The following is a 15,157-nucleotide window of genomic DNA, read 5'->3' as shown; positions in this document are numbered from 1 at the left end:
AGGTGATACCTCAACGTAGTTTTGATTTGCATTCCTCTAATAGAGATGTTGAGCACCTTTTCATGTGCCTGTTGGCCATCTAGATGTCTTCTAAACTTTAGTTTTTGAGGCTAAGTATTATACCTTCCTTATATTGGTATCCCCTAGAGCAAAAACTACAGCCCAAGGGTCAAATCTGGCTGGCCACCTCTTTTTTTGTAAATAAAGTTTTATTTTAATATAACCTTGCTTACTCATTTTTCATTTGTCTGTGTTGCTTTCACAGGACAATGGCAGAGTTGAGTAGATGCAACAGAGACCATATGGCCCACAAAGCCTAAAATATTCACTATCTGGCCCTTTGCAGAAACAGTTTGCTGACTCCTTTCCCAGAGCAGTAATACACTAAGTGTGGTCAGTAGGCCAGTGCTGGTCAGCAAACCATTATCAGTCTAAAATAAGAAGGAGCTTCCATCAGAATGTAAATAGATTTTTTTTTTGTAACAAGATTTTCTTAATGAAAAAAGCAGTATATTAGTTAACAATCTGGTACTGGCTCTGAATCTCACCATAACTGTTTAATTGACTTTATTGTAGTTATGCCATGTAATTTTTAAAAATTTTATAGGCAAATATATTGATTTTTTAATTTAATTGCTTCTGAGTCTCCAGCTTGGATAAAGAAGTTTCTCTCATTCCTGTATTGTTCATATGATCACTATACTTTTACAGAATTTTGTTTTGTGTTTATGTCTAAGCATTTAAAACAACTAGAAGTTTTAATAAAATTCAAGTAAGGGCTCCAATTTTATTTTTTCCATACATGCAGTAGTACCAGAATCATTTAAACTTAGCTTTCTCTAAAATGAATGTCCCTTTTCATATATTAACTCATATATACTAGAATTTATTTCTGGATTCTCTATTATTCCACTGACCTATTTATCTCTTTATAAGTCAACATCATATTGAATCAATTAGTGACTTTATCGTTGTAGTAGTTATGCATTGCTACATAACAATATTACCGTAAGTGTAGAGACTTAAAACAGCACACAGTTATTATCTCAGAGTTTCTGTGGGGTCAGGAGTCTGGGTACAACTTAACTCTTGTCTTCTGTTTCAGGATCTCCTAAAGCTTCAATCAAGGTGTCAGGTGGTTGCAGTCTCATCTGAGGCCTAAATGGGGAAGGATCTGCTTCCAAGATCACTTGATTGTTGGCATCATTTTGTTGCTTGCAGGCTGCCAAACTGAGGGCCTCAGTTTCTGACTGTCAGTGGGAGACTGCCCTCAGTTCCTTGCCATGTGGTCCTCTCCATAGGGTAGATCACAACATAGAAGCTGGCTTCTTCAAAGCCAGCCAGGGACAGAGTCTCTCAGGAAGACAGACATTACAATCTTACCTAATATGATCATGTACATGTATTCACACACATCGAAACACCTTTGTTGTATTCTATTAGTTAGAAACAAGTCAGAGGTCCTGCCTGAACCCGAGTGAAGGAGATTACACAAGAACATGATACCAGAAATGGGGATCATGGTGGCCATCTTATATACAATAGTATATTCTGATAACACTGTTAAGGCACATACTTCTTTCCCCCCACCCCATATTTCTCCTGCCTTCTCAGGCATTTATTCTTCTATATAAACATTATTATTTTATCGAGTGCCATCCCCCTCAAGAAATCCCGTTGGGAGTTTATTTGGAATTACATTAAGCGCATTTTTTAAATTGACTTTTATAATATTAAATCTCCCCACTCAAGAACACAATGTCCTTTAATCTCTTCAGCTCTTATGACCCTCAGTAAGATTTTAGTTTCCTTCATGTTCTTAACTATTCTGAAATAGTTATGATTTCTGTTGCTACTGAGACTGAAATTTTTTCCTCCCTCTCCTTTTCTAAGGCTTATGCTAAAATAATGAAAAGCAATTAATTTTTGTATTTTTATCTTGTATCTAACCACTTTACCAAATTCTCGTATTAGTTTATCTTTAAACTAAACTCTACTAGGTTTCTCAGGATACAACAATTGCATCCGTGAAGAGATCATTTTATCTCTACTTTTTCCAACATTGAGTTATTCTTTGTCTTTTTATATTTGTAGATAAGCCAAAATCATAAATAATATTGGTAACCAAGAATCTGTCTAGTTCCCAACTGAACCAAATGTTTTTAACATTTTACTATTTGAAAAAATATTTACAGTTTTTTTAAAATAAATTTATTTATTTAGTTTTGGCTGCGTTGGGTCTTCGTTGCTGTGCAGGGGCTTTCTCTAGTTGTGGTGAGCGGGCTTTGCTGCAACTCTTTGCTGCAGTGCGCAGGCTTCTCATTGCGGTGGTTTCTCTTGTTGCAGAGCACAGGCTCTAGGTGCATGGGCTTCAGTAGTTGTGACTCACGGGCTCTAGAGCACAAGCTCAGTAGTTGTGGCGCATGGGCTTAGTTGCTCTGTAGCACGTGGGATCTTCCCGGACCAGGGCTTGAACCGTGTCCCCTGCATTGGCAGGTGGATTCTTAACCACTGTGCCACCAGGTAAACCCCTACAGTTGGTTTTAACAACTGTTGACTGGAAATCATCTCTGCTAATAAAAGAAATAATGGTAGATACTCCACCCTCAATGAGGTACAGCAAAACTCCCCACTCGTTAAGTGTGAGCTAGGCACAGTGACTTTCTTCCAAACGGTAGAGTATGGAAAGGGGGAAAAAGAGTAACTTTATAATGAGAAATCTGACAAAGTATCTCAGCCAGGTAATCAAGGTCAGTATCAACAGTGATAAGTCATATTGACAGTATGTACTCTTCATATGATGTGATGAAAACGGCACTTAACCTCTTAGATTTTCCTCCCCAAAACACATAACTCTAGTGCAATCATGAGAAAAACATCAGACAAATCCCAATTGAGGGACATTGTACAAAGTACGTGACCTGAACTCTTCAAAACTGTCAAAGTCATCAAAAACAAGGAAAGTCTGAGAAACTGTCACAGTCCAATGAAGTCTAAGGAGACATGACTACTAAATGTAATGTGGTAGCCTTAATGAGATATTAGGTAAAAACCCAAAAATTCTGAATTAAGTATGGACTTTAGTTAATAATGCATCAATCTTGGTTCATTAACTGTAACATACTAATGTACCATACTAAAGTAGGATGCTAGTAACAGGAAAAACTGGTTGTGTGGTATGTGGGAACTCTATGTACTATCTCCACAATTTTTCTGTTCTAAAATTAAAAGTTTAGGGCTTCCCTGGTGGCGCAGTGGTTGAGAGTCCGCCTGCCGATGCAGGGGACACGGGTTCGTGCCCCGGTCCGGGAAGATCCCACGTGCCGCAGAGCGACTGGGCCCGTGAGCCATGGCCGCTGAGCCTGCACGTCTGGAGCCTGTGCTCCGCGGCGGGAGAGGCCACAATGGTGAGAGGCCCGCGTACCGCAAAAAAAAAAAAAAAAAAGTTTATTTTAAAAAAGAATAAGCCATCAATTTCTCATTTGATTTTTTATTTAGTTATACTTAATGTTATATGTTACAGCTGTACAGCATAGTGATTCACAATTTTTAAAGGTCATACTCCGTTTATAGTTATTATAAAATATTGGCTATATTCCCTGTGTTGTAAAATATACCCTTGTAGCTTATTTATTTTATACATTTTAAATGGCAGGTTTATATTTATTTATCCTAAATAGGAATACCCTTATCCCAATGACAGGGCTAAACTCAGCGACCTAAACTCACTATGTTTTTGGTTTCCATTCAAACCCTCCTGGAATACCAGCTCTCTCTGGTAGCAAACTATAAAGCCTGAAAAGTTAATCATCCCTAATTTCCAGGGTATGGGGTGTTCTGATCAATTTATTCATTTAACAAATATTGACATAGTACCTCCCATGCGCAGGAAATTAAGAAAAAAGCAACACTCTACACTATAAGAAATAATGTTGCCAAAAACATACCTGTTACACTTTACAAAGCACTTGAATGTTATTTAACCTTCACCACTTGACTGAGGCAGATATGTTCAATTCTGAAGAGGAAACCGAGGCTCAGAGAGAGCATGTGAATTGCCTAAGGTCACACAGCAAGTGTCTCAGCCAAGACTTCACATAGGACTAATCTCAAATCCCCTGCAATAGAAGGCAATAGCTAAAAGAATAGCAAGAGAGTGATACAGTTTAGTATGAAACAGAAATTGGAAGAGGTGAAAAATCCTGAAAAGCTTCATCAGAAATAGAAATTGAACACAAATACGGATGTGGATGTGGAAGGGATGTTTAGGAACATTTACCACCCAGCTTCATGATCAAGATCTGGGTTCCTTTTCAACCCAAAGGGGTCTACCCTAGAGAAGTCCTAGTATACTCCCTGGAAATCGTAAACTCCTAATGACTGTTTGTGGAATGATTAGAACAATGAACTCACCAAAGAATTCTATACATCACCATGATGATGTTTGGAGAATGGGAATTGAGGTGCAGAGACAAACTCATTTCACTGAGAAATGAGAATTGGTAATCTGAGGCAAGAATAAAAGTCTCTATACTCCTGGGGGGAAGAAGATTGATTATTCAGTAGGCATGGTAACTAGTAACTACCAGCACCCACTTCTAAACCTATTTGAGCAGTGGCAACTCACCTTAGCCTAATTATCAATAAAAACTCAACTTCTGGGGCTTCCCTGGTGGCGCAGTGGTTGCGAGTCCGCCTGCCGATGCGGGGGACACGGGTTCGTGCCCCGGTCCGGGAAGATCCCACGTGCCGCGGAGCGGCTGGGCCCGTGAGCCATGGCCGCTGAGCCTGTGAGCCATGGCCGCTGAGCCTGCGCATCCGGAGCCTGTGCTCCGCAACGGGAGAGGCCACAGCAGTGAGAGGCCTGCGTACCACACACACACACACAAAAAAAAAAAACTCAACTTCTTTCAGGGAACATACTTCTAGAAGCTAATTACAGTGACAGCCTCGCACAGTTCAAGAGCAACCAATCAGCAGCAGATGCACTGCAGTGACTATGCTTCTCAGAGGCCATCAACAACAGTCTCACCCAAATAGCCATGGTTCTAAGGCCAAGGTCAACCAATCTGCTTCTGTACCCAGAGCAACCATCAAACACCACCACACTTCCCAAAAAGACCCGCAAGCTGTTTCACTCATAAACGGTGCTTGACTAGTACTGCTCTCTCTTACTTTAGTAAGAAATGAATTCAGGTTTTTGTTTTACATACTGGATGACAGTCTAATATTTTGAAAGAGGGAAAACCAAGTCTCTTCCTAACTTCTCAGCGCAACTGTAAACAAATACATTCCCCCTAAGGAACGGAAACTACTCCAAACTCCAAGAGTTCAATTGCAAACACTTGCCAGGGACCAGTTCAGTGGGTGAGAAAAATACTAGATTGGCTACATCTTGCTTCTCCTCAAACTAGCTTTATGGTACTACAGATCATCACAGGAAAGCATTCATACGGTACGAATTTATTTATGACAAACTGCATCACAGACCAGAGTAACATCCCAGGAATCAGAATCACCTTGGGAATGTTTTTTTAAAAAATACATACCTAGGCCCCTCTCCAAATCAATTAAAATGGAAACTTCATGAGCTAGGACCAAACAGCTGTGATTTTTAAAAGCCCCTTAATGATTCTGATGAGCACTCCTCTAGTTAGAAATGACTAGCAAGGTCTCCTAAGAGTGACAAGGCCATTTTGGTTTACTAAGAGAGACTGGAGACCTAGCCTAAGACTTTTGGGCAAAGCAGACCAAATCAGGCCCATGCTAGATATTCAATAGCTAGATATTCCCTAGCTATCTCCAGATCCAAGAGACTCAAGATGAACCAGGCCTGCTATTATACAGAGTTCTCTCTGAATCAATGGTTCTCGATCCTACTTGCACAGCTGAATCACCTGGAAGATCATCTTAAAATTATGAAAGCTGGCACCCTCCCCCAGGCCAACTGAATCAGAATCTCTTAGGGTGAGGTCTAAGCACATAGTATTTTAGGGCTCCTTAGGCAATCCTGATGAGCAAACAGGGTTGAGAACCACAGATCTAGATTACTCACCTAGTACCTGCACCTGACCCAGCCCATCTTTCAGTACAAGGCAACTGCAATTTCTCCTAAAACAGATGATGACGAAAAAGGAATCTTCCACAGTAGAATTGTGATCCTTAATTCTATCACCAAACTATTTCACATGCTTACATGTTCAAGTGATCAAATAACCAAAGGGAAAGCAAGAAAAGCCCTCTCCTATCTTTACCCCTCTATGTCCTTTCCTTGATGAATATTGGGGCTCTATATAAAAGGGGACAAAAATATTCAGCCAAGAATGAAAAGCATTCAGTCAAGGCAAGTGGGATAACAGCCAAAAAAAGGAAATTTAAGAGCAGTAATCCAACAATCTGCCTGTCATGAAGAGATAACCCAAACTGGAAGCTGCTGTAATGGGTCCAAAGGAGAAAAAGACATAAGAATATATTTCTAAAGTGCACTTCAAATTGGTTTAGTGGTGCATTAGTCACCTATGTCAAAGGTTTAACATGTTTAAACAGAGAAACACAGTCACAGATGACTTTCAATTCAAAGCACCTTCTGAAGTGCTTACTTAAAACAGGACAAAATGCTGAACAGTCAATGAATCATAAGTAATGTAGCTCACGATAGGGTCAAATCAAGAACTTTAGCTATAATTAAAATTGAGAAAAGTATTTCAATCTATCTGGATAAAAAAGTCAGCTAGTTTCTAAGCAACAATGTTCCACAAATGCTGTAAAAGGTAGTACCCATATCCTAATTGCATGTTGCACGCAGGAAGTTGCTTAAATAAGGAAAAAAACTTTTCAAATTACAATGCACAAGTCTGTAATAAACACAAAGGGTTATCATTGTAGTAACAGAAAAATAGCAGAGCAATGACTTGTCTAACATCAAGCACCCCACTCCCCACCATACTTTGAACTCTGCTGCTTCCACATTAAATTAATTCACCAAGATCTGAATTAGGTCAGAAGACACATGGGCCTCCACCTGGTGGGAAGAAATTCGATGAGCAGAAAAAACAGCAGCAACCTTCAGAGCTTCATTCCCATTTGTCCAACTCCAGTCCCTGATGACCAGATGACCTTAAATAGGATGTGCTTTCATAAGCCTGTTTCAACCTAGAACATTCCCCTTGACATCCAAAAGCTTTTTAAAAACTGTAAAGTAGATACCAATATCTATTAGAATAGCCCAACTGTTGCCATCTCAGACAGTCTATTTAATCACTCGCAATCAACTACGTATTTAATTAGTACCATGCAATGTAGAGATACAGATATAAAGGACTTCCAGTTAAAGATGATGAATTGAACCCATCCATTTACTTTGGCTATCTCCCAAGACTCCACTGAAATGACACTAAAAGGATTTTTTTTAACCCACAGTAACAATGAGAATGGAAGAAGAGACAACCGCAATGACATTTTGGGAGCTCAGAAAAAGCCAAATCCTATGGCAGCTGTGAGAAAAGTCAAGAATAAAATATTTGCACACAAGCACCCCCAGAAGGCAGCTCCATGCACTCTTGGAAGTAGGGATGAAAGGGGGCTAAAATAAGGAGAATCTGGGAAAAGCTTTTTGAAAAGCACTTAGATCCCCCCCAACTTCCAGTCTCTGCCTTCTCCCCCATTCCAGCATGGGTTCAGAGATTTATTTTCCAGGGAGAGTGAAGTGAACTGGGGAACCAAAGCACGGTGAACATTGGCTTCTACACTTGAAACAGGTGCATTTATACTGCATGTGGGGACATCCATATCCCCAACCTTCTTCATCCAGAGAGAAGATTGGAAGATTCTTCTACAGGAAATCTGATTAGATCAAAGGAGAAGACCTAAAGAGATTGACCTTGGTTCCAAAACTCAACTGCCCAGCCAAATCACCCAACTTATAATCAACAACTCCCACTAAGAGCTTCCAATCAGCATTTTTAGTGCTCTACTCTTAAACAACAAAGAGAAAATGGGTACCAGAAATTTGAGGTAAGTCTGTAGTATGCCAGATAACAGAGAAGCTTGGAGGAAACAGCAAAAAAAAGCAAACTTTAAAAAAAATCATTAATATTGTCAGAAGGATTTTAAAATATTACATTTATGAAACAAGAGCAGGATGCTAGAAAAAGAAACGCTTAGGCCTCAACAGAGAGCTCCTAGATATCAACATATAAAACGAATGAAAAATGCAATAACAGGCAAGGTAAGCTGGGAGGGATCTCCCAGAAAGTAGAACAAAAAGACAAAGAGAATTAGAAAACAGAAGGGGGAGACAGAGGATCTAAGAGGTCCAGCATCAAAACAGAGAGAACAGAGAAAATGAAGGGAAATTTAAAATAAAACAAAACAAAAAAACAATTCAAGAAAATTTCCCCAAACGGAAGGACATGAGTTTGCAAATTGAAAGGGTGCAGAGGAAAGAGATAAAAATAAACATACGCCATGGGGTAGTATTGTGAAATTTCAGAGCACTAGGAACAAGACAGAGATTCCAGAAGCTTTCAAAGAACAGCAGAATTTAAGAAGAATCAAAATAACATTTGATTTCTCAACAGTAACAATACCAAGAGACCTGGGGAAAAGAGGAAGTGGCAGCAAAGTTCTGAGGGTAAATGATTTACAAACTAGAATTCTATACTCAGCCAAACTATCAAATTAAATGCAAGAGCACAGTAAGATCTGCACAACTGCAAGGTCTCAAAAAATTAACCTCCCATGCACTCTTTTCCAGAAAGTTACTAGGAGATTTGCTCCACCAAAATGGATGAACGACCAAGAAAGAGGAAGACTGGACATCTAGAAAACCAAGGATACAACATAAAAGGAGACAGGATTCCCCAGGATTATGGTAAAGGGAGATTATAATGATGTCAGCTGCTTCAAAGGCCTGGAGAACACTAGCCCAGATCGAAGGCCAGAATGCTCTGGGACAAATGTCTCTAAGAATAGGAAACTGATAGGACACACAAAATGTTTCAATACACTAAGTGAAGATATGCAGTTCTTGGGGAGAATATGGGGATAATTTAGGGATAAATAAAGAAAATTAACAAGCGAAGGATAAAACAAGGCAATTTTTAACTGAAGGGAAAACAAAAATCTTTAAGACTTTTTCCCCTCTATTTAACCCAAGTACCTAAACTTTCTGGATGACAAAAGAGAAGAAACATTTTGACTATTATTTCTTTCAATCTTCCCCCAAGAAAGATTAGTGATGCTTCCCAAATTAAAAAAAAATCACTAATATTTCACTATAAGAGAATTTGATAGCACTATTGATAAAGCTAACTGCCTCCCCGGATAATCAAAGAAACCAAATCCAATGTACACTGGAATGAAGCAAGGATATTTCTCTTCACAGTATTACTTAGTGGATGTAGCTGTAGTGGATTTAAATCTAAGCTCAGAACACAGATGAATGTTTAAAATACATTAAAAAATTTCTAAATCAAAACAGAATTTACCTTATCTACCGTATAGCACAGGGAACTCTACTCAATACTCTATAATGGCCTATGTGGGAATAAAATCTAAAAAAGAGTGAATATATGTATACGTATAACTGATTCACTTTGCTGTACACCTGAAACTAACACAACATTGTAAAGCAACTATACTCCAACAAAATTTTTTTAAAAATGGAATTTACCTTGTAAGCATCATATTGATAGTTTTCCTGTTTGTTGTTGAAAAAACTATATTTGCCATGGAGAGATATTTTTGTATTAGTGTAAGATAGATATCTTTTTAATTCAAACATAGCAAATTCAATTCCAATTAAAATTTTAGGTAACTAAAATGTCCGGCAAACTAGCTGATCATAAAAATATAATAATTGAACTAACATTTGGATAAGTAAGTCTTATACAGTCCTCTACTCCACCTTTCCACACATCACTGTCAGGAACACATTTAAACCACCACAGGTAGACAGGAAATATCATTTTAAAAAGCCTCCCAATTGAGATGAGTTGAAATAAATACATGAGCCCAAGAGTAGTCAATAAAATTTCATTTATTCATTCATTCATTAAGTAAATACTTCCAGAGTAAACCTGTTATGTGTCAGGCACTGTTTGCTAGTCTTAAAGCACAGGATAACTTACTCCTAGGTGTGTTTTTTTTCCTCTTCTATAAAACTGAAAATGAAACGTACAAATCAAAGAGAATAAAGGAGCCATTTACCTAACATTCAGGTGATGCTATCTAACCGGAGGACAGATCGTCCCATCCATTTCAACACTATTATATAAAGAACTACCTACCTTTGTCTTCAAATAAAGAACTATGGTACACCATGGAGAATGTTTTTCTTCTTACTTGCGATTGTGTTGAGAATGCTCGGGTATGGTGGTTCCAAACAACAGTATACATTGGGAGTTTTGCATAAGACTCTCTTTTTCTACATAGGACTTACTAGTATACTATGTAAAGTTCACTAGTGCAGAGGTTGTAGGCACTGTTGACATTTTGAGCCATAAAACTCTTTCTTGTGAGGGGCTGTCCCGTACCTTGTAGTATGCTGAGCTGCACCTGTGGCCTCTACCAACTAGATGCCAATAGCACCTCACTCCCAGCAGTAACTAAAAAATGTCTCCAGACATTGCCAACTATTGTGGGGGGGGAGGCAAAATTGTCCCCTGTTGAGAACCACTGCTTTAGAGGAACATCTCAGAGAGGGAGAGTGATTATAGATAGAAGAGGAGGCCAGATAAAACAAAGATCTCTCTTTCATAACTGTAGGTACATCAATCTCTTGATGCTACTGGTCTACCACCATTTTAAGCTCAAATGTCTTCTAGTCCTAAATCTAAACTGAGCTAAGGGAAGAGAAGCAGTCCCATTAAAATGATTCACCGAGAACAGGAAGGAAAAAAATTCTGCCTAATCTTTCCTCCATCTTTCACTTAAAAGATCATCCTCTTTGTTAATTACCTAACATAACTCCAGAAGTTTTGACAAATATTTGAGTACCTACTATGTGCCAGACAGTTCTAGGTGCCAGAGAAAGATAAAGTTATCAACTGCATTTACTGAATTGTTGTCACTCTTATAGACAGTGTTTTCTTCATAGTCTTGCATTTGGTGAAGGATTCTTAAATATGACACCAAAAGCACAAGCAACAAAAGAAAAATAGGTAGACTGGACTTTATCAAAATAAAAAACGTTTGTACTTCAAAGGACACCACCAAGAAAGTGAATAACCAACACACAGAATAGGAGAAAATATTTGCAAATGATATATCTGATAAGAGACTTGAGTCAAGAATACATAAAGAACATATAAACTCAATAATTAAAGAATAACAAAATAAAAATTGATCAAAGGATACGAAGAGACATTTCTTCAAGGAAGATATACAAATGACCAATAAGCACATACAAAGATGCTCAACATCATTACTCATCAAGGAAATTCAAATCCAAACCACAATAAGATACCCATTAGGATGGCTAGAATTTTAAAAGTCAGATAATAACAAATGTTGGCAAGGATGTGGAGAAATCAACATACTCATACACTGCTGGCAGGAATGTAAAATGGTAGTCACTTTGGAAAACAGTCTGGCAGTTCTTCAAATGATTCATCACGGTTACCACATGACCCAGCAATTCCACACCTAGGTATACACTCAAGAGGAATGAAGACATGTTCACACAAAAACTTGTACATAAATGTTTGTAGCACTGTTACTCATAATAGCCAAAAGACAGAAACAACCCAAATGTCTAGCAGTGGACAAATGAATGAACAAAATGTGATACAGGCATACAGTGGAGTATTATTTGGCCATAAAAAGGAATAAACATGGATGAATTTTGAGAACGTTATGCTAAGCAAAAGTAGCCATTCACAAAAGACCACATACTATATGATTTCATTTAGATGAAATGTCCAAAAAAGGGAAATCTATAGATACAGAAAGTAGATTAGGGCTTCCCTGGTGGCACAGTGGTTAAGAATCCGCCTGCCAATGTATGGGACACAGGTTCGAGCCCTGGTCTGGAAAGATCCCACATGCCATGGAGCAACCAAGCCCGTGCGCCACAACTACTGAGACTGCGCTCTAGAGCCCGCGAGCCACAACTACTTAAGCCCGCATGCCTAGAGCCGGTGCTCCGCAACGAGAAGCCACCGCAATGAGAAGCCCGCGCACCGCAACGAAGAGTAGCCCCCGCTCGCTGCAACTAGAGAATGCCCACGTGCAGCAACAAAGACCCAACTCAGCCAAAAATAAATAAATAAATACATTTATATTTTTAAAAGAAGAAAGATTAGTGATTGCTTGGGGTGGTGGGGCTTATTGGGAGGACAAGGGGAATGACAGTTAAAGGGCATGGGGTTTCTTTTTCAGGTAATAAAAATGTTCTAAAATTGACTGGGGTGATGGTTGCACAAATCTGTGAATATACTAAACCTACTGAATTGTACACTTTAAAAAGGGTGAATTATATGTTATGTGAATTGCTTCTCAATAAAGCTGTTTAAAAAGAAAAACAGCATTTAAGGTACAATGGAGAACACAGCATTTGGACCATGGTTTATTAATGAAAATGTCTTGCTTAAAATACCCATGCATCTGGAGAGATCTCATTCTTTGGTTGTGAAGTATGAAATGATTATTGAAGGCTATTTAAACTACTGAAAATGCTTTAGGTAAACACTTTAAGACTATGGAAATCTTGGAAGTAGGAAAACATTAAAATGCAGGCATCAAGGAACTTCAGAGGACATAAAATTCTGCGCTTAAGATGTATCAGGGTGCATTAAGTAATTAGATTCATGAGATGGGGGGAAGGTAAGCCAAGAAGAGTTAAAGAGCTCATATGAAAAGGCTTCGTCTAGAAGACTCCCTTCTTTACCAGCCTGCAGGGATGCTGAAAGATTTTTCAGGAAGCTAAAAATAATCACCCGTATGATTTACTCCAGTAACAAATAGGAAGTCAAGTAAATACTAAAGGACCAAACACAAAGAGATTTAATGAAACAAACAAACAAAAATAGCTAAGCCAGCTCCGAGGAATGGCTACTGGGAAGTTTCAGCAACCAGCATGCATTATTGCTTTTTCCAAGAAGAACATAATATAGGATCTGTGCAGAGCTCACAATTCCACTGCTGAAATTTTTCAACCTGTGTTGTTTTCAGTCCAAATAAAGTCCATTTCTGTGGTTGCCTTGTGTGATATACCTGTTATTCTGTCTTATCTCAATGCAGAGTTCTTGGTATGCCCGGTCTCCAGAGTCCACAATTCCCCAACCTGAAGAATCACCAATGCCAGTGACAAGGAATGTCCGCGGGGGTGGGGGCGCATTAGGGATTTTAAAAAAAATCCTTAATAAATCTCAGTTCCTGTCTTGGTCATTACAAACAGCTTGTTTCACCATCAAGCCGAGTCTGGGTACCTTATAAAGCACTGTGCCCCAGTTTCAAACCAAAATTAGGACCAATTAGGGCTAATTGGCAAAGAGAAAAACAACCAAAGGCAGGACTGGCTTTTTCTGCAGAGCCTCGGGTTTCAAAATGACTGCCTTGAACGCTGAAATGACCCAGATTATTTGTGTGTGTGTGTGTGTGTGTGTGTGTGTGTGTGTGTGTGTGTTGGGGGGGTGGTGACAGACATTCATTCTCCTGCAGGGTGGCTGTGGCTTGGTGTAGGAAAGGAGAACTTGGAGAGAAGGGAGTCGTCGACATGGAAAGAGAAATAATGGGGAATGATCTTTAGGTACCACCTACTTCAAATGAATCACTGCAGTGTCAGCCCGGCACTGACTCCACGAATTGCCAAACAGGATGAGGTAAGGCACAAGCCTGGAGCACCCCCCGCACCCCACCGCCCGCCCCGCTCCTCCTCCTCCTGCGCGCAAAAGCGCGCATAGCTCCGCGAAGTGCACCACGCAGCCCCCCAAGGCTTCGGCTGAGGGGCTGACGTCATCCTTCTGCATTGAGCTTCAAGGACCGGTAGCAGCACCAGTTAGATGGGGAGCAGAGTTGAGGCGCTACTGCTGTCACCAAGTGGCTGGGGTCCTTCCCCAGGGCTCTGCGGATTGGGTTTACGCAATGACAGAAAGATAAGTGTAAGGGTGCAAGGGCGTGGGAAAAGGGTCCTAAGACCCATCTCCTGGGTCGCCAAGAAAGCGCAAAGATGCCCCTGGGTTATGTAAGACCCTCTCCCCTCTGTGCGTCTCCGCGCGGCAACGGCGCCCGCCCCCCATCACCGCGTTTGGAGGCCTTTGGTCGCCCTTGCCCAGACAGGCAGCTCAGGGCTCCCAGCGCCTGCCTCTCGCAGCCCCACGGGGTTGGGAATAACCGGGAATCTGGGATCAAACCCTGCGCTCTCGCGCCTGCTCCCAGCCGGCCACAGGTTAGCTCCAAGAGACACCGAGAACGGGCTGCTAAGGGAGGGTGGGGAGGGGTGTCCAGAGTGGAAAACAGACGAATAAACCCGCAACTTTCCCCAAAGGCTGACCCTAACCCGCGAGTTAAAAAAATAAGTCAATGCATTAAAATATTTTGGAAAGGTCGGCAACCTGCAGTCACCGCCACCACGCAGCCCCTTACACCCTGCACCGGGCGGGGTCCAGGGTCTGAGCAGCCCCAAGCCTGCACCCCGCCATCCTGCAGCCCCAGCCCTGCGTCTGTCTCCTGAAGGAGGGGACCGAGATTTGATATTTGCTTTGGGTTTTTTCCTCCCCCTTCCCTTCCCGGAGCATCACTACACTGACCGATGGACGGCGGCCCAGCCGCCGGTCAGGCGTAGCCACTCACCCAGAAGACGAAGGAGTAGATGATGAGGAGGGTTTTGAGACAGGTTATCACAGGTTTGGTCTCCATTCTCCTCGATGCCATACTACAGAGCTCCGGCGGCGGCGGCAGCGGCGGCGGCGGCGGCGGCGGCGGCTGCGGCGGCGGCGGCGGCGGCGGCGGCAGGGGCGTGCGGCGGGCCGGCGCGCGGGAGGGGGAAGGAGGCGGGGCGGGGCCGGGCGGGGCGGAGGCGCGTGCCGCGAGAGGCCCCGTGAGCGCGCAGACGAGACGTTGCGTGTGCGTGAGCGCGCACTCGGCAGAGCCCCCGCTGAAGGAACAGGCCGGCAGAGACTGCGCATGCGGAGAAGGCCGCCCGCCTCCGCGAGCC

The 15,157-nt window shown here is 41.3% G+C and overlaps 1 protein-coding gene across 1 annotated transcript in view; it reads right to left on the bottom strand.

Annotated features, from left to right (window-relative positions):
• The window catches only part of TSPAN7 (tetraspanin 7), a 136,701-nt gene extending 121,755 nt beyond the window's left edge, over positions 1 to 14,946 (bottom strand). Inside the window, exon 1 of the mRNA XM_032620718.1 lies at positions 14,794 to 14,946. Coding sequence (XP_032476609.1) covers positions 14,794 to 14,874 — 81 coding nt within the window. The 5' untranslated portion in view covers positions 14,875 to 14,946. The remainder of the gene's footprint in view (positions 1 to 14,793) is intronic.
• Positions 14,947 to 15,157: the final 211 nt, after the last annotated feature.

The sequence above is a fragment of the Phocoena sinus genome, chromosome X (assembly GCF_008692025.1).
Source record: "Phocoena sinus isolate mPhoSin1 chromosome X, mPhoSin1.pri, whole genome shotgun sequence".
Classification (NCBI taxonomy): Eukaryota; Metazoa; Chordata; class Mammalia; order Artiodactyla; family Phocoenidae; genus Phocoena; species Phocoena sinus.
The sequence above is the reverse complement of the archived record's forward strand: the minus strand, read 5'-3'. Positions and strand labels throughout refer to the sequence as shown.